The 19693-nt window shown below is 37.9% G+C and overlaps 1 protein-coding gene across 6 annotated transcripts in view; it reads left to right on the top strand.

Annotated features, from left to right (window-relative positions):
• Positions 1-19693, top strand: part of DCLK2 (doublecortin like kinase 2) — an 84603-nt gene that overhangs the window by 26171 nt on the left and 38739 nt on the right. For all 6 annotated transcript variants that reach the window (XR_012587212.1, XR_012587214.1, XR_012587211.1 and 3 more), the window contains exons 3-4: positions 17141-17243; positions 19250-19351. Coding sequence is in view for 2 of the 6 variants with exons in the window: in XM_074588822.1 (XP_074444923.1) it covers positions 17141-17243; positions 19250-19351 (205 nt within the window). In the remaining 4 variants the exon portion in view is untranslated. The remainder of the gene's footprint in view (positions 1-17140; positions 17244-19249; positions 19352-19693) is intronic.

Genomic DNA, 19693 nt, shown 5'->3' with positions numbered 1-19693 from the left:
CTGGAATAGTTTCTAAAGTGCATGGCCAAGAGGGTGCCACATTCAGGGACTATGGATGGATACATTTGCATATAGCCTATGAGGCATTAAAATTAATATGATTTACTTTTCTAACTTCTGCACTTCCTAAAAAGCCATAAGACACCTCATCTCTTTATAAAAATGTTTTAAACTTTTGCTTTTCCATCTCTAATATAAACTTGGAGGGAGATGAAACATACATGTTTTAAATAGTGTTATTTTCCTACTTCTTATATTTGTAAATTTTGCCACTTTTCCATTCTTGTTGAGTCTCCCTGCTTTTTACTTCCCTGGGTATACTTCTTGCAGTAGTAACTCACTGATGCACAGGGCAATGCTTGAACATTTCTGCGGTCTGTGTGTAAACTTAAATTTGGGTTGACAGTACTTAATTAAACATGAAGCATATTAAGAGAAATCGCGTGTAGGGGGAGATTGCGCTCCTGCTGTGAATTGAAGTGAGTTTTTTAAAGCCTACTCTTTTTAGAGTTCTACAAACTAGTCAACCAAATCAGAGAAAAGAATCTTCCCAGGAGAACAAAGAACTTTTACTGAACTTGGTTTTTGTACTGCAGGCGCTTCATACTGTATCTTTCAGAGCATTCTCCACATAGACTTTCAGGAATATCTGTACTGATAGGTACTGACTTGAGAAAAATCAGCACAAGTCCAGAGAATCTGATCATTGCTCACTTGTGGGTTCTGAGCTGTCATCTTTTGTTTGATCTGGGTCTTAAATGCAATAAATGAATCATAAAAATCAGTTTGTGACTTTAATACAGCTCTGAAGAAAGCTGCATTCAGTGCTTGGTCTGTAAACAGATTTCAGGATGACTGAGTTCCTCCGCGTTTATTAATAGTTCTCACTCCTTTAAAGGCACCATTATGTAACTGCCACGTATTGAATGTAAATATTTGTATAACAATTTCAAAGGATTTTTTTTTTAGAGTAGTAACAAAAGATTTTTATAACAAAAAATACTGCTATGGTCCCCTTTCCACAAAAGAAAAGCCTGTCAGGGAAAGATCTATAGAATACTTAGCAGATGCAGTGTGAACGATGGATTCCTGAAGTTGCAGTTGACTTTTCCATACAGTATTCTAAGCAGCAGTTTCAACATGGTGTTCATAGAAAACAGATGGTTTCTAAAAGCTAATTAGGAATAGTAAAGTAATAGCTGATAATTTTAAATTCTCTTCTCAGGGATCTGCATCCACACTAGAAGTATTTCTAGGGAGGCTCAGAAAAAGGGAAAAAAAATATTCCGCTGATCCCGTATGTGCTTTCTAGAAAACCTTTTAGTGTTATACCCTTATTTTGGGAATAAATGAGCCATGTTGCCTATTATCCCTCAGACTTTCCACTTGCAACTGAATTGAAAAATGCTATTGTTGATGTCGAATAGACCATTTGTAGCAATAAGAATCCTATCTCTAGGCATTTTCTTTAAGGCAGCTTCTAAGAGAGCTTTTTGTTTGGGGAAGGCTTTGCAAGTCAGACAGATACGTGCCAGCCCATTGTAATGCACTGTACAGAGTGTGCTGTAGTGCCAGTCCATTTCAATGTACCAGTAGAGACAACATCAGGGTAGGTAAAATCAAGTAACTATGATGGGATATGCTGAACACAGATAAGAATAAAGACTCAAGCAGTGAATCTGCCACAAGTAGCTGGGCTTGGGATCTAATTTTGAACACTAAATCAGGGGCCCCACGGAGGTCTGCTTGGCACACAGAGTGAAACTCTACCCAGAGCTAGTAAAAACAACATATGTTCCCAGAAGCTGCTTAGGAAGCTCTTTAAGCACTGGGGAATATCTGCAAAAGCCTTAGACCTTGAGAGTAGAAATAAGGACACCAATAACCTCATAACGAAGGAGTAGTCGCCAGAACTATACTCCTGCTTTAGCAATAGTGACTTAAATGGATTAAGGCTAATACTGCTGTAAACAAGTGTAGGAGTGGCTGAAATTCTACCCAGGGCTCCAGTATGGACAGAAATTCTCTCAATGGGAGGAATTGCAAGAGCGGGAGGTGTAAAGTGAATCTGTTAGTATAACTGATATGTGAGATTCAATGATGATATCCTGATGCATTTTTTTTTTTTAAGTGCCTGCTTTACTCTTTCATGGTCTATGTTGTCTCGAGACTCTGGTGGTATTTCAGCATTTGAAGAGATTGTCAGAAATCATACCTGAGGAAGCATTTTCTGCTCTTGGAGAGTGTAAGATTCTTGTAGTCTAAAGAAAGAGAATGACAAAAATTCAGGTGTTTCTGACACAAGATACCTACAAAATATTAGTCAAATGAGAATTTTTAAATTTATTTTTAAATCTGCTTGTTCAGGATCAGACAACTAAATGTATGTTAAGCCGTACATGTAATGGAAGTCAGCAGGAATTAAAAAGACCAATCACACTATGTGTTTCTTAAATTTGGATGCTTCTCCAGATATTGTATGCTTTTTGGAGATGGAACAAACAAAATCTTGACCTGACTGCAGAAAACTGGAGGAACGGTGCCATCTTTTATGTGTATTCAGAAGTGTGTGACAATGACAGCCTGCTGCAGTGTTTGCTTCAAAGCCTGTGTAATTCTGAGCAGATGCAGTATCCACTCTTGATGCGCTACTACATAGCACTCCCTGGTGCTGCTGCTAGTTGCAAGGTGTGTTTGTGATATTAAGAGGCTGCGCATACTCCTTTTATTCCATTGTACTGCAAGCAGACTCTAGTGTACAGTGTGCATTTCTGTGCAGTTGTGTACCCAGATGCAGGCTGTGGAGCTGTCTGTACTACAAACCTCTCTTCTGCATGGAGCCGGGGTGAGTTTAATAACACATTTCAGTTCCAGAAGGGTCACTTGACAGTGAATAGGTGCAATTGCAGCGTGGCTCTAAGTTGGCTCTGATACAAACAGCAGTGAACTGGCAGCGGCCCAGGCCTCAGCTGCTGGTGTTGGTACCCAGGATGCCAGACTGCCTTTTGCAGAATGTTATGCTGGAGTGTTGCTACTGTTAGTGTTGAATATGGCTAGATTAAACCTACCCTGCATTTGTCTGCACGAGATGGAGTCCATACTAACAGTCAAGTTTAGAACTTGTATGCAGATGCAGGTACTGTCATCTCCAACCTCAACGCTATTTTTATCTTATTACAGAATAAATTAAAAACCTATTGTAAATACGCTTTTCAGCACTTTATGCCACGATCTTATGTGTGCTTAGTCATAGTGAGGACAATGCTTGCTTTGTTTTTTAGGAAAAGGAGTAGGGGGGAATTTGGAAGTTTTTTCTGTTTTGCGAATTAATCCTTGTAATGGTAATGAAAAAAAAACATAATCCAAGGATTCACATGTTATTTGCATAGATATTTCCATTAGCTGCAAAAATGGGTACCTTTTTCAGCTGGATTGAACATCTTGATACCATTCTTTTTAACTGGAATAAGGAGCATTAAGCAAAGGCATCAGCGCTTAGATTCAGCCAGACTGAGCTGGACCTTGATTAATTCCACTTGTTGGGAGCTGTGATGGGAACATCAAGAGAGATGCCAAAGAGGTGTTGCAACTAGGGTAGCTTCCAATTCTGTACAGAATAACGTGGCAATTCACTTGTTGGGGATGCATTATGCATTTTTTATTTTTAGCTTCCCTAGACTAGCTAAGGATCAGGAACACAGGGAGCATCCTCTGTATTGTTGGAGGTGATCTCCATGTCACTAGCTGTGTATGTGTTACAGCTGGGAACACTCGTTTGTTCCCAGTTTTGTTGTAAACTGTAACTTAGTTTACATTTTTATCGGTATTTGCAGTTTAAGTATTGTTTTTAAAAAATCTTCTTTCATCAAAGTTGAAAACAGGTATGATAGATATATACAAATGCTAAAGAAAACTAATTAAATGGAAAAAAAAACCCCACAGAAGCAGTATTGCACAGTGGCATTAGCAGGCACAAATTTATCTCCTAACTGCTCTTGCTGATACGTGTTTAAGGAGGAAAAAAAATGATGATATCTCCATATATAGCTCTGGTTCCAGTTTCATAGCCTGGTCTCAGTTTTATCTTGAAGCAGACTGGATTTTGCTTGTTGTTTGTGTGTTTGTTTATTTAACCAGAAATAGGTGATTAGTGATTTCCAGACTGGCTAGCTTTGTATACAACATGACCAGGAATGTGAAGGAATTCTACTGCTGCATTTACTGGTTTTCTGTATGTGGAAAAAAATGTGATAAATGCAGTGGAAAATAATGAAGTCTGATACATGAGGTCCTAAGCGTCGTGAAGACATAGTATGATGAAATGTATGATGATCTGGTGATTTAAAAAACAAACAAAAACAAACAAACAAAAACCCCCCAAAAAACCACCAACAACTTGAAATTAACAGATGTATCCCAATTCACGTTTTTTCATTTATTTCAATGGCTTTCAAGAATGTATTAATGATTCTAAGTCGTTCTTTGTATAGAGGGAAAAGTGTTATAAACAGCCCTCAGATAAAATAATGTATTTAGTGAATTCTGACTTTATTATGGGAAAAACACAAATCTGGGAGACTGGCAGTTTGGCAACAATTATCTCGAGTAAAATTTTAGAAAAATAGACTAAGCCAAACCACTGAAAAGATTTGGTAAGCCAAAATCTCAAGATTATACAAATCTAAATTTTGCATTGGGCCTTCCACTATGTAAATTAGGTTTATGTAATTCTAAAGTCACACTTACGTAATTCTAAAGTCAGAAGAGGTTTGTATTACAGGAGTAAATATGGTTTTTATTTGTTCTTCAGTGAGTGGTGGGTGTTTGGAAAAAACTATTGAGTCAAGTATTGCCAAATGAAAGTGGAAGAAAGTGAAAAATTCTTTCAAAGTGCCAGCATTGTTTTCTGAGGGTAGCAAAGCCTTCAGCGACTGGCCTTCAGTATTGAGTTTCGCGGTGGTTGATGTCATGATTTGAAGATTGTGTTTGCCCCATTTTACACTTCATAGTTCAGCGTCTTATAGAGAGAGGCCTGGAATGTATTTTCAAAGTTTCTTCAAAAACAAAAAAATAAAAACCAGTGGTTTCTTCAGTAACAATCTATGATATATTGCTCCTGCTCTCTGAAAATTTATTTCCAGATACCAGTAATGAATTCTGAACTAATGAACTCAAAATAGGATAATCTTTCTCATGCATTTCAAAAGCCCCTATCATATAATTGGTATAGAGGTCCGCAAAACAAGATAATGTTACCAGATGCTTCCAATATTCGGCAGTGTTTCTGATGTTCTGGCTCAGCAGAAACAAGTCATCCAGACTACTTTAGGGTTTTTTTAATATTTAGTAGTTTATTGCTGAATTATGACCCTACCCTGTGTGATCTTTTTCACCTTCCAATTTACTCACACTTTACCTAAAAACAAAACAAAACCAAACCAACCCAGACTGAGTCAGCCTTTTAACTCCAAAAAAGTACAGAGTCACATAAATCCTCTGCTTAACTCACCAAAGTCGAGTTCCAAGCTGCCAATAGCAGTATAGCTGTAAAAGTGCAATACAGTGTGACTTTTAAAATAGGATAGGTAAAACACTTCACCTAAGCTTTACAGCAGATGCCGCAAAATCAAGTGCCTGAGAAATGGGGCTTAGCACTTCTTTTCTGTCCTGTTATGTGGTCTGGAGAGTTTTGGGGAGCAGGATTGCCTTTGTTCTGTGCTTCTGGGGGCGTGTGTCTGTTTTGCTTTTTTTTGCTGAAACTTGTGGATATTTGTTTGAAGGAAGACCTGACATTTTCAGACATGAAGGAAGAAACGTGTGTGCGATTTTGTTGGGTTTTCTTTTTAAGGAGAAACTGATGGAGAGACACCTTTTTTCTGGCAGGACTTCTGGTATAACAGTATTGATACATCTGTTCTTTGGTCAGTGCCTAAAAATGGTACTTTTCCACTCTCTTCATAATCTGTTTGATATCTGCACATGAAATCAAAGATGTTAATACATCTTCAAATGTGGTTTATATCTGTTTAGTAAAGCAATTCAGAAGCAGCAGCAACAGGCTTAGAAATAATGTTGTTCGAAGTTGGGAGCTAATGGAATTGAATTGGATCTCTGAAAGCCACTTACAAAGTACAGTTTCTGTTTCCTGTATTACTGTAATTTTTCTCACCCTTTTGAGCAGCTAATCTTTCGATTAATCAGATATATCCCCATTGTTTTTACTTCATGACCCTAGCCCTGCATAACTGTTCCAGATGTTGCATATAAGTTCAACAAACCTCAATAGCTCATGAAAGGCAGAACAGAGTAGGCATGGAAGCTAATTTGCTGAGCCCCAAATACCTTCACGGTATAAATGGTAGTATTTTTACACTGCATTTCTGTTACTTCATCTGTGAAATGTCCTTGTTTGAAATGGCAAATAGAGAGCATCCATGAGCTTAATTTTGTTTCTGTATTTCCAGTTTGCAATTAAGCGAGGAGGATACTTCAGGAATCAAATACCTTTGAAAGGTCTGCCTGCCGTTTTGAATGCATGGCAAGCAATTAGCATTGCGAAACCTACAAGCTAATGTTATAAAAATAGAACTGCAAGATTAGTTGGAAGTGCAGTTGTTGTTGTACTGAAACAGATAGCATGCAGATTAAATGAAGTAACCTGAGGGTTAAAACTGTGGAATATCTAAAATTTAAAATACATGTGACAAGCATCCTTCTAGTCTGTAAGGAGCTCAACGGGTCTTAGCAAGACTTCCTGTTATGTGAAGTGGTATATATGAAGGGGACAGAACTGAGACAGACACCTGAATTTATAGGGTAACTAAACTTTTTCCCTTCCTATTGCAGTGCTGTGAGAAACAGCTTTGAATGAGTAGAAGACTGAAACCCTGACACAGGAACTCAGAGAGCAATAGATTTTTATATCTCTACATAACGACATTAAATTGCAGTGAGTCGTGCATTTCAACTAGTATTTTGAGTCTTAGAGTTACTTAGTTTGATTTTTATTTTTAATAGAATTTGAACAGAAACCTGGTTTTGGCAGCTGCTTATGTGAACAATTCAAGCCATAGGAAAACAATGGAATTGTAGAATGGTTTGGATTGGAAGGGACCATTAAGGGTCATCTAATCCAACCCCCCTGCAATAATCAGGGGAATCTACAACTAGATCAGGTTGCTCAGAGCCCTGTCCAGCCTGACCTTGAATTGTTTCCAGGGGTAGGGCATCTACAACCTTGATGGGCAACCTGTTCCAGTGTAAAACTAAAATTTCCATTTAATGCTTAAAGATTCATGGAAACTTATTAGCACGCTTTGTCAAAGGACCTTTCCAGATTTCCACCTTTTCTTTTATTCTTTCTGCACTGTCTGCAAACATTGAGCTTGAATTTCATATTTTTCTATGGAAAAATACTTCTCATTTAAAGAACTGCTGCTTCTGTAACCTCTCTAGGAAATAGTGTCTGCCCACAAACAGTGGAAACCTTGGATTGCAGTAGATGATCACTGTGTGCCACGGCAACTCTTCTGATCTAAACAATCAAAGAAATGAAAGTACATTGACTATTTGGCCAGATGATTTCATTTTTTTAAGTTCTCCATAGTATGTGAATGCCATGTTTTGCAAGTTTAGCTAAGGGCACCGATTTCTATAATAGTGCAGAAGGGGTAAATTTTTTTTTTTTTTTTGGGGGGGGGGTGTAATTTATATTATAACTGCATTTGTGTTGTGGAACAGGGTGTCGTTAAATCCGTAAGATTTTACTGACATGGATGAGCTGGCTGTCTGTCCTTATACGTACACTTTTTCTTTTAATGTTCTTTCATAATACCAAGTAGCTGTTATTTTTAGACTAGCTACTCAGTGGTAAGATGGAAGTTTGGCTGTGTGAAGTCAGGTGCTATTTTTGGTTCTGTATTAGGCTTCCCAGTTATGCCACTTAAGGAAAGAATCTGTTATGCTGACTTTTGAGCTGCTGTGATTAATGCACCTATGGGCAAAGATATAATCCTTGTAACTGGAAATATTTTTGGGTTTTTTGCCTCTTCAGACAAACTGCATTACGGTCATATCATGAGCTGCATTTGTTAATTATCCGTTTCCAGTTTCCACTTAGTCCATGGTTAGTAAGGCTGTTGTTTCTTTGTGTAACTCTTGAAATTGAGAAGCATAATGTTAAATTTCACTGTTTAATATACTGAAATGATTGACTCTTGTTGAAGTAGTGGATAATACTGTGAAAAGGATTGTTCTGGGGTGTTTTTTGTTACAGAGATAAACAGATGAATTGTATAGTGTGATTCAAAATTATTCCAAATTTCTAGAATCTTAGTCATTTTCAACTGTAATTATCCAATATCTAAATAGCTGCACATAATCAGTGCAATGCTTGAAATATGATTGTGGAGAAAGAGATCAGTTTTGGCCTTTGGAAAAACTGGTGAATAAACCTTGCCAGAAAGTCCTACGGTACCAAAAGTCTTTGAGAAATAGGTATGTGTAGGAACTCTCTTTAACTTGTGCATATTTCTACAGATTATTTTTCTTACTGTCATTTCCATTGCAGTGAGGAAGATCTATTTGAATCGCACCCAAATGCCATCTTCCATTTCCACATATATTCGTTTTCTGAATTAAACTTTGAGATGTTAAAAAATATATGCAAAAATCAGTTTAAAATTGAAATAAAACCGAAATGTGATATGTGCTCAATTCTGTCATCGTTTCCCAATAGCTTATGGCTGTATGAGTTGTGGTGACCTGACCAGTCTGTTTATGCAGTCTTTCTGCATTGTCATCCTGTATTAGGCGTTTCCTGGGCTTGCTGCCAGACTTCTTCTGTTTACAAGGCAGCAGGCAAAGATTTAACATTTCTGTTTTCTTTCTTACTCTTTAGATTCCCTGTGGGACAGAAGGGTTTGTCTCCTCTTTTTTTCTCTGCTGTTCCTCATCACAGAGTATCAGTGAAAGGAGGTTCATTTTCTAATGATGACTGTAATAATATGTCACAGCCATTGATTAAATAGTCATTGAGGAAGCTGGCCTAGAAGAATTATTCTCATTATGGTCTTTATTTCAGTATTTTTTTTTTCTAAATAGGTTAACAAGCTGCCTTTATCTAAGGCAGACAAATTCAATATTTACAAATTTTTAAAAACAGGAAACTTAGTTTTTTCTCTTGCTGTTTACTGAATTTAATAAACTTGAAGGAAAAGACAAAAGGGTGCCAGATGCCAAACCTCAGATGGTAAATCAGACAATGTCTTGTAGAAGTTCTGACCTAGAAATCAGATTTATTATATGGCTTTATTGCAGTGTCCAGCAGAGCTGGGGAGGCCCTCAGACCTTTCACAAGCTGTGGTTGTGCATAGCTTTGTGAATGTGAATAATTCTATTGACTGCAGCGGAACTGCTCTCAAGCCTAAAGCTAACCAACTGCATGGGTTAAAAAGGGGCTTTGTGGGGTGATACCAAAAACAGGTGAACTACTAGAATTAGCTATAGAGGAAAAGGACCATCAACATGTTTTCACAAATAGACTGAGACTGTTGGGAAGGTCTTAGAGCCTCTGAGTAAATTGCAAATAAACAAACACACACTTTTAAAAATTTTATTTTGTCAAGAAATATGGGAGATTGTGATTTTCTTTTATATTGGTCTTTAAAATCTGAAGTAAATTTGCTGGTCAAGATGCATAGGCGTATAACAGAAGATCAGGTAAAATTCTTAATTTTGTAACACAGTTGATACCTTTACATTCTTTCTGCTTGATCGGATCTCTGTTACTGTATTTCACGTTTTAGTTGCAGACAAAATAATTGTGCGTTTGAGCCTCAGAAATTAAGAGGTATTTGACCTAATTCCAATTATTTTTAGAGAACAATGGAGATTTTTTTTTTTTTTTTTTTTTTTTTTTTTTTTATCCTGGTCTGCTACTGACCTTATGGAAGTTGGCTGTTGGGGAAGTTACTAAGATGCATTGCATAGTCCTCATAGCTAGAGCCAGTAGGAAGGGTGCCTAGAGTCTATCAAGCTTGTGGTTATATGTCCTCAAGCTTTAGGACTCCTGAGCCTAACCCTGTAGCTGTTTCGGACAGATGTGTCCAGTCTTAGTAGCATTTGAGCTCTTTCAGGCATTGCATCTGAGGGTGGTAGCTTGCATACCCTTCTTTTGGCGTTGTGCAATTTTGTTTAATTTGGGAATTCCCAGAGAGATTCTGTAGTAGAGCTGTCACAGAGAACATCAGCTGGTGAGGAAGGGAATTTTTCACAAGTGTCAAGTGCTGCTTCTCTATACCAGCAGGAATCTTACCACTCAACCTGATTTTCTAGGTTACGATGTATCTGGTATAGCAGTGGGTTTTTTTCTTGCTGTTCTTGTGTACAATGTGGGCTTCCATAGTTGCCTGGCTCTTGAACAGTTTCCTTTTTGCCTGCTCCCAAATCACAACATCGTTGCCTTCAACCCTTTGTCATTTCTACCAAATGAAGAGGTTGTTAATTAAAAAAAGGATACCGGCAATTACAGTATTTTATTTTTTTTAAAGGGCAGGGGCTCATTGGTTTGACCTTTCTCTGTATTTCTGCTTCCTGAGTATATTCTAGCTACCCATCTGGCTATTCTCTCACTGTTTACTGAAGACATGTCAGGAAACATGACTCAGTCTAACAGGCAAATAGCTGCCTTAAGCTAGTACTGAACCTCTTTTGTGCCAGTTTTGGTTTCAGTCATGAGGGATATTGATGGCTTAGTAAGTAGTTAAGAATATTGGTTAAACACATACACCCACTTTCCCTTGGTCAGGTTTTCCTGGGAAAGTGCAGAGGCCAAGGGGAAGTTCCAAGGTAAGAAAATCTGTGTTTAAATCACAGTACTCAGTAGAAAAGGGGGGGAATGCCCTTTTCACCTTCCTTTTTGAGTTCCTGAGGCTGCCCAGAGGAAGCGCTTCCTTTTGAAAGTTAAGTCTACCCCTTTTGGTGGTGGAACTGAAATAGATAACGGGCAACCGAGCTGTTTCTGCAGGAGTGCTTTCCTTCCATTTTGCACTTCAGGACATGCTCAAACCCTTGAACTGTAAGCCTGACACCTTCAAAAACACTGCAGGGATTTTAATGGGACTGTTTGTATGGCAGTGAAGAGGAGGTGGCAGCGCTAACTTTATTTGAAAAAGGGGAAAATGATGATTACAAATATGACCTGACTGGCAAAACAGACAAATATTTTGCTTTTGCTTACTCAGAAATAAAGGTTGATGTGAGGGGCAAAGGGCAAAACTGTCAGAAGGGTATAGGTGTAATCAGTCCCCATCAGTAGGAGTAGCATTTCCCAGCAGAAACATGGAGACCCCTCACACTGAAGGCAGTAGCAGGGAGGTTATATCTACATGAGGCATGCTGACATTTAACAAATTATTCACATTCTTTTTCAGCAATTCATGGAAAAAAAACCCCACTGCATTTCTTTAAGAATTTCAGCCTCAAATGCCTGTAACTACTGCTGAGCTGAAAACGCATACGCAGATCCAGCTGTTACTGTGCATGCCAGTTTTCCTAGTTTTCCTTTTGTCTGGTATGTTATGTGCTTCCTTTTTGAAATATTTACACCATATCCTGTTTTCTTGAAGTCAGTAGATATAAATATTTCTCCCATTGTTAAAACAAATGCAAATAATCTTGAATACCTTTTTCAGTTTTGATGTTTTAGTTCCATTTTCAGCTGGGGTAGAGAATTTCTCCTCCAGAGCAGCTTTCCCCAGACACCCACAGGGTGCGGCTCTTCGGACTTAAACTGTACGGTCCTCTTGGCTGCTTACTTAAATTGAATCAGCCATACTAAATTGAGCCAAACTATTTCTCTTTACAGCTCTTGCTTCTACATTTAGAATGAAGCATATTTGTAGAGCTGGAAAAAAATAAAATTTATCCAGTGAGCTCCTGGCTGGAGGGTGTTGATATATGGTTACAGAACTCTCTTTAGTGCTAAAGATTTGAGAGGAATTGAATTCTTTAATAACTTTTCGAGTGTTCATAAAACCTCCATGATGTCAGTCTCTCAAATTATTTACCTTTTTTTTTTTTTTCTTCCCCTGTTGGAGAACAAATATCCTGTGGATAAAGGTTTGTTCATATCATTCGATTTTTTAAATTGTGACTTCATCATAAAGCACAATTATTAAATACCTGTTGAATTCTGTCTATAAAAGATCGATCATCATTCATGTTTCTTCTGGTGGTAATGTATCTTCTGCTTGTTAGATTCAGAAGTGGGAGTAGGGTTTGATGTAAATTACATTTCTAGACCTGTGTGATGGCAATAGGAAAGGGATTTCTGTACAGATCGCAGTTTGTATATTCTAGTCCAGTAGCTTGATCTGACTGAAGAAGTATTTCTTTGGAAAGAGCAAACTTCTTTCATTATAAATTTTTGTCAGAAATATAAACCTGTTCTAAAAGGTAAGTGTGATGCGTGTATGTGATTTTGACTTGCATTTTTGCTCATTCCTGTGAGTTTGTGCTTCATTTTTTCTGCTTGTAAACCACATTTTTGAGCTTTCAGTTGTGTGATTCTGAAGTATTAGTCACGCCACTTGTGTAACTAATGCATATTTAGTAATTTGTACCGCTGTTAGAAAGGTTTTTGTATTTTTCAAAAAACTTCATCCATTCAGCATCCTAAGATTTCCTAAATCGTGGGGGGGAGTATTGTGAGAAAAGACTGCTTTTTTTGTAACGAGCAATTCAAGAAGCAGTTCAAGTTTTGGATCGTTGAGCCTCTTGCATACTTGTTTGGGTTTCTTACAGTTGAAGCCAATGACGATTCTCCTGGTGCTGCCACCTGAGTTATGTTGTCCTCTGATCTTTAGTCACAGCTTCACATCAGGAAGCAGTGAGGCCCAGAGGCATTTGCACATAGTCTCAGAAAGCTGTGATGAGAATGCAGGTGAACAGATTCTGTTGAAACAGGCACAAAATAATACTGCGTGTGACCCCACTGAAAAAGGAAATGTAATGTTGACTTCCCTGTGGTATTTATTCCGAGACTTCTCACACAATGTTTTTTGCTTTTCACTCTTCCCTTGTATTCCTGCTTGTAATTCTAGGCCTTTAAAAATACTTCTAATGGTTTGAGTACAAGTCCAATCCAGTCCTATCTAAATATGCACTACTCTGCTGTGTATAGTGACATATTTTAAATGAAAAGTGCAATGAGACAGCCTGAGAGCCGTCTGAGTTGTCAGAGGAGCACAAATAAGTCACTTTTTGTTCTAAATAAAAAGAAGGCAGTGGAGTTACCAGCAGAACATCGACAATGTTTGTCTAGAAAGAGTGTTGTATTTAGAAACAAGTAGGGTTTAACACATTTTAAATGTGTTACTTGAAACATCCAGACTTAACAAGATCACATTTTTCTAAAGTGTTCCTAAAGCAGTTTTTCTAAATACGTTTCACTTTTCTAAGTGGGGGATAAAAAAAAAAAAAAAAAAGGATTCAAGGAAGCGTGAAACTCCTTTGGTGTAAGCCTTTGCTACCATGATAAACCCTAAAAGACTTCCTTGTGCAGCTCTGTATATGCCTTCCATTTAAAAAATCGGATTTAAAATAGAATTTTTTTTTTTTTCCTGTGGACAAACAAATCGCACTCATCTTGTTCTTTTAAAAGAGCATTATCTGTGGTAATTAAAGCCACAGACAGGAGAGGGACGTTCTGATTGAGCTTTACTGCGAGGCCACCGATGGAAAGCATGCATTCTACATACTTGCATAGAGCTTTTATGGATATAAACTAGGAATTGGACAGATTTCAATCTCAAAAATGACCTAATGACTGTGATTTTTTAAAAACTCTCAAAACTTGAAAATCAAATCTCATTTTGATGTTTAACCTCTTCAAGGTATCTAAAGCTTTTCACAATTTCAACTTCATGCATAGAAGCTTGCAGCATCAGGACTGGCCAAGAGAGTTGTTACTTGAGTGAATGACTATGTAGTTGACTATTTTTGCTATGGTATACTTATATGCAGCTTTGCTAGTGCTATCTTCCTTTGAAAAGCATTTTAGGAAATATTTTGAAGGACTGAACAGTTGTTTTAGCACCAAGTGCAACTAAACAAAGAACGGGTAAGACAGAGTATAGACGCTTAGTGGAAAGAACACTAGTTTGACCAGCCAAATTTTGATCCCTAACTTACTGGAATGACTGACATGCTATTTATATGCACAAGTTCTACTGCTAATGAAACTCTTAAAAAAAAAAAAAAAAAAAAAAAGTGTTGAAATTTTTTTTGTTTTTAAATTTCTTAGCTGATTGAATCCTGCTTAAAGCTATAAACAATTGCTATGTGATCTAAGTATGGATATTCTTTGGAGCGGAATTGTGTGATTTGCAAGTTAGACTACAGTGAACCTGCAGCATTCAAAACTCCATGCAAACAATTTATTCATTTCAGCTTTCCCTTAATAGAAAACTGTTTTCATTAATTGCAGCGCATACATTAATTTTAATTCTGTAGGAAATGAAGACCGTTTATTTTATTATCTCTTTTCACCTTGGAAGCTGCTCCTTTGACTTTATTATGATAAAGACCTAGAAAAATAACCATTAGATTATACTTTTAGGAAAACAGAAGATTTCAATGAATTTGGTTTTAAAAATACTTTTCTCACCTCATAATGTGTCATTATTTGGGATGGGTAAGTTCTAGAAGATTGTTATTCCTTGTTGAATACACTTTTCCAATATTTTTTTTTTCTTGTTGTGTATTTTATGTGTAGCCAATCATGACTATTTGTAGGGAGGAGGGCTTCCAGTATTCAGTGCTGGAATATAGCGAGCATCTGTGTAAATCTTTCTCTTGCATTTATCTAGCTCTAAGTGTAGTTTAGTGTCTTTTACAGTAAGCTGAAGTCTGTCTTGGCCTGTGACTGTCAGGTGGAAGTCACGCAGGTCAGGTACATGGTGTGGAAGCAGATGGAGGTGCTGTTGCTCCACCTCCAGCAGTTTATCTGATGGTACTCATGATTATTCTTGTGTATTCTTGCCTGGGGAAACTGTACATACATGAACATGTGGGAAAGCACATATGGAAGTTAATACTTTTCTTAAAGTTCTTTATTCCCTTCCCCAATAGCCATTTACAGAAGATTTTAAGGTGGCTTTCTAAGGGTACTCCTGTCATCTTTTGTGCACAGATCTGACCCTTCCTTTGTAGAATTGCTCTGCAGACAACAAAAGGACACTGCAGCTTGCAGTTATATCCCTGTGTATTTCCCAGAGTCTGACATAAAACCTGTCATTCTCTCCTCTCTTACTCTCAGCTCAGCTGTTGCACGGGATGGGCTAAGAGGTGAGGGGGAGGCTTTGAATCAAAACAGAAAGATTAATTTTAGGCGCTGCTAAACCACAGCAGTTAACTCTTACCTGCTCGAAACAGCATTGAAGGGGCTTGGGGGTGTGAGTAGAGCAGTGATGGGTAGGCAGAGCTTGTGGAAATGGCAGCTGGTTTGAGGGGCTTTGGGTGTGAACTTGTGCCTCACAGAACATCTCTGCCCGTGTCCAGCAGTGCTACTGGGATCAGTGTTCAGAAAGCTTTCTCACAGCTTCTCCTGTAGTGGTGGGCTTGGGTTGGATGCTGGATTCCTGAAATCTGTGGAAATGATAATGAGACCTCTTAGTAGAGAGAGTTATTAAGTATCGAGGAATAAATCCCACGTTAGTGAAACTTATCTTAAATTTGTATGGCCTTTCTAATGCAGTTAACTAGAAGCAGCGGTTTTCAAGTACAGCTGAAAACGTCTCTCATCAATGAGAGCAGATTGTCATTGCGATGGTGAGATAACAATACAAGGGTTTTGGTGATGGCTGGAGTCCTTTGGCTGCGTACCACAGTGACACAAATGCTGGATGCTGCGTGTGGCAGTGGAGTGAGGATCTCGCTGTCGGGGCAGGGGCTGTTGTTCCTGGGTTAGCTGCCATGACAACTGCGCTGCTGGTGAGTGCCCTGGGTGGGTGTTCCTGCAGCGAGCTGAGGGTCATTGATATTCCGAGTGGTTCTCAAGATACTGCAGGCAGCAGAGACCCCTTCCTGTAGGTCTGCCAATGTTTACTGTAACCACAGTGGGTAAAATACGCAAATGGTGTTGACAGGTATTTGGGAAGGAAAAAAGCTATTTTCCCTAAAAGCAGTTTTTTGTTTTAGCTCTTTGATTATGTGGTTTTACCAAATGGTTCTAACTTTCTTAGCTTCTACATAGCTTTTATTCCCAGATCTCATTTGGGTGTGCAATGATAAAAAGAATAGGGAAACAATTATACAGTAAAATTTTAATCCGTTTACATTTAAAAAATAGCTTGCTACCTGCAAAGGCTTTGCTTTCTTACAGGGGAGTTACAATGAGTTTGGTGGGATTTCTTCTTGTGGCATTTTTGGTTTTAATTGTTTTTAAAGTAGACATTTGCTTCTCCACAAGCTGACTTTTATTGACTTTTAAGAAGTGAGGTTTGTTCAAGGCCTTTGGTTTTATGTTTTTAAAGAATGTCTGAAACATTTTTCTTTCTGATAGCCCCATCCTTCTTGAAATACATTGTAACTTGATTATTGGGACAATTAAAAACAGAGCTGCAAAGGGCATGGAAGGGACTATATTTTATTATATATTTTTAATAGGGAATACCGTTTAATAAAAGGGGGTTTGTGTTTTTTTAACAGGACATCAAAACATGGAAACTAAATGCCTCAGAGCATAAAAAAAATAAAATTGTAGATGCAGTCTTTTTAACTTGACAGATTTTCCCATAAGCAATTAATGTAAGAATAGAAGAAGCTTTGATATTTGAGTAGTGTTTGTAGCTGGTCTTGTCAAAGTTATCAGTATCCATGTGTAGTTATAGGCAAAAATACAGGTGCTAAATGTAAGAGAAGGTGTTTTTTTGAGGTGAGGGGCAGTCATTTTACATTCTTGATTGTGAGGTTCCTGCACTACTGGGAGAGCTGAAGTACTTGAGGACTGGAGTGTTTCTGTCATTATAGAAGAACATTGCAGTATGACTGTGAAAAGGAAAACACAAACTGAAGATTTAGTATTAGTATTTGGAAGTACTGCATTTGTTTATTTTGCTTTGTATATTTTGCTGTCAAGGTGACATGCTTGCAGGACTTTTTTGGAGATGATGACGTCTTCATTGCATGTGGGCCTGAGAAATACCGGTATGCTCAGGATGACTTCGTGTTGGATCACAGCGGTAAGACTGTACATCCTAAACCCACTCAAATAGTCAACTTCATTGAGAACTCTCCCCGCACCCTCCCCCCCCCCAACTTCAGTCCTCAAGAGTTGCGTGATTTAGGAAAATATACATGGGAAAATATTCTCCTATGGATTAAAAAGTTTTTCAAAATCATCATCTGGATTTTGTAAGTCTGTTAAAATGCACTAACAAACCTGATCTGTTTTCTTGGAAAACAGTGCCTGTCCCTAAAGTTACATGGAAAACATTGAATTTTAACATGGAATTTTAAAAGTTTCAGTCATGGATCTAATGGATGTTAAAAATGTTCATTTTTGACATCTGTGACTATATGATGATTTTCTTATTGCTGTCTTCATGAGATTTTTGAAAAATCACATATGTAACCACATTCATTTTAGGCCTTGAATTGTCCTACTCACACATTCCAGTCTATAGACCAAGCGTTGAGCCTGTTTATATTGTGAAGTTATAAGGTGTGTTGGGTGGGGAAGGAGGTGAGACCAACTGGGACTTTGTGCCCATGCTGTCTGCCATTGATCTAGTCCAAATCTACTCTTTTTTAGTTTAAAACCATTACCCCTTGTCTATTGCTAGAGGCCCTACTAGACATGTTTTTTCTGTCTATATTGGTTCGGCTGTAGAATCACCCTGATTTTCTTTTATGAAAAAATTAATCTATGGTAAAGAAAACTTGCCCTGGCAAGGATCCTCAGATTATTTCAGGAGAGCTTCAGGTTGTGAAGGGGCTAGGAATTGAGTTGCCTTAGTCATCTCGGGTAACTGAAAGCAAAAGCACCTGCTGTTTTTCTAATTTTTACAAACACCATAATTTCATTACAAAATCTTCAGTTACATCAAGAAGTGTAGGTATATATCTAACCACGGGTCCGTACATTTGGATGGATGCAGGATTTATCTGGCTCCCATTTTGTTGTTATTGCTAGCATGCTGCTTTTACAGAACTGCTTGATTATGTTGATTCAGCTAGTGTGGAGGTATTTTTTTAACATAGTTGTAGACTAGCTAAGATATGATTTTATTCTTATGGAGGAATGGAAGAGCATCATTGTGCTAACTCACACTGCAGATCCCAGTCTGGGCAAAATCATAATTTCCCATGCAGATTTAAGGCCTAAGTTTGCTTTTCCCAATACGCCATGCACAGACTAATTGGTCTCATTTCCTTTCTGAGAACCCAGTGATGGAGAGCTTTTTTCTCCCTTTGTCTCTTCAGCTTTGGTGGCCCTTGCTTCCTCTAATAACTCTGGACATCTTAATGGAGAAAAGGAGGTTAGGTACAGAGGGCAACATGACTTGACTGGCAAGGCATGCAGCTCTACTTACTAGTTTTGATAGTGATGTGGCATCATAATGATGGCATTGACATCATAGTGATGAATAACAGGGACAAAATCAGGAGGAAAATTTATATGATTCCATTGGGAGTGATTTGAGGTGCATGCTAACTGTAGGAATTAAAACGTTTCCAAAATGTCAATGCATGTATGCCTTTTGATTCCTTTCCCATTTAGATTGTCCTTTATTTAATGATAAATAGCTGATGGTAAATGTCAGTAATGTCTCAGCCTTTTGGAAACAATAGATATTTTTCACCTCTTTAAAAATTGGTCACAACATCAGTTTCTTGCAAAAGAAGTTAAAAGGGGCTTTTGTCCAAGTTGCCCTATATGAAGCTGCCGTTACAGTGTGCAGGATTTACTGAATTATGAGAAGAACCTTGGCATCCGCTGACTACTTTACTCTTTCAGTTGTGTGTAGGTACAAACTTGAGTTATAGCAATAATGCAGCTCAAATATGTTTGTATGGTATGTACCTTAAAGTTCTGAGATGCTGTTATAAATTTGTTTCGTTCAGTTGGACAAGCAGGTTTAGAAAATACCGTTGTTCGTTTTCTGGATAATAAACAGCAACAGTAGTGTTTGGAGGAAGCCTGTGCATTGAACTGTTGTCCAGACTCTATCTGTTTGCTTTGTAGAATGCCGTGTTATGAAGTCCTCTTATTCCCGATCATCTGGCATGAGGCATACTGCATCCAAAAGTCCAGGACCTTCACGTCGAAGCAAATCACCTGCCTCAGGTACTACTTCTAGGAAAGAGCTGAACATGGGAAATACATGAAAGTTAGAATTTGTTTAATGGGTGAAAAAACTGTTGGCTTTGTCTGAAATACAAGTGCCATGCTTTGTTTCCTGAGGGAAAACATAATTTTCCAGTTTGTCTCATAGATATAATACTAATTAATAATAAAAATTGCATTTATTTTTGAATCCTGAATTTCTGTTTTTTAATTAACAGGCACAAAAAGTTTCAGTTTATGAGCATTGGAATAATTTCTGCTAATTGTACACTTGGGATAGGTTTTCAGCGTGGCACTTGATTTTCTTGAAGACTATTAACTACAGGATGGTTATGTGGTTAA

The sequence above is a fragment of the Larus michahellis genome, chromosome 5 (genome assembly GCF_964199755.1).
Source record: "Larus michahellis chromosome 5, bLarMic1.1, whole genome shotgun sequence".
Classification (NCBI taxonomy): domain Eukaryota; kingdom Metazoa; phylum Chordata; class Aves; order Charadriiformes; family Laridae; genus Larus; species Larus michahellis.
The sequence above is the reverse complement of the archived record's forward strand: the minus strand, read 5'-3'. Positions and strand labels throughout refer to the sequence as shown.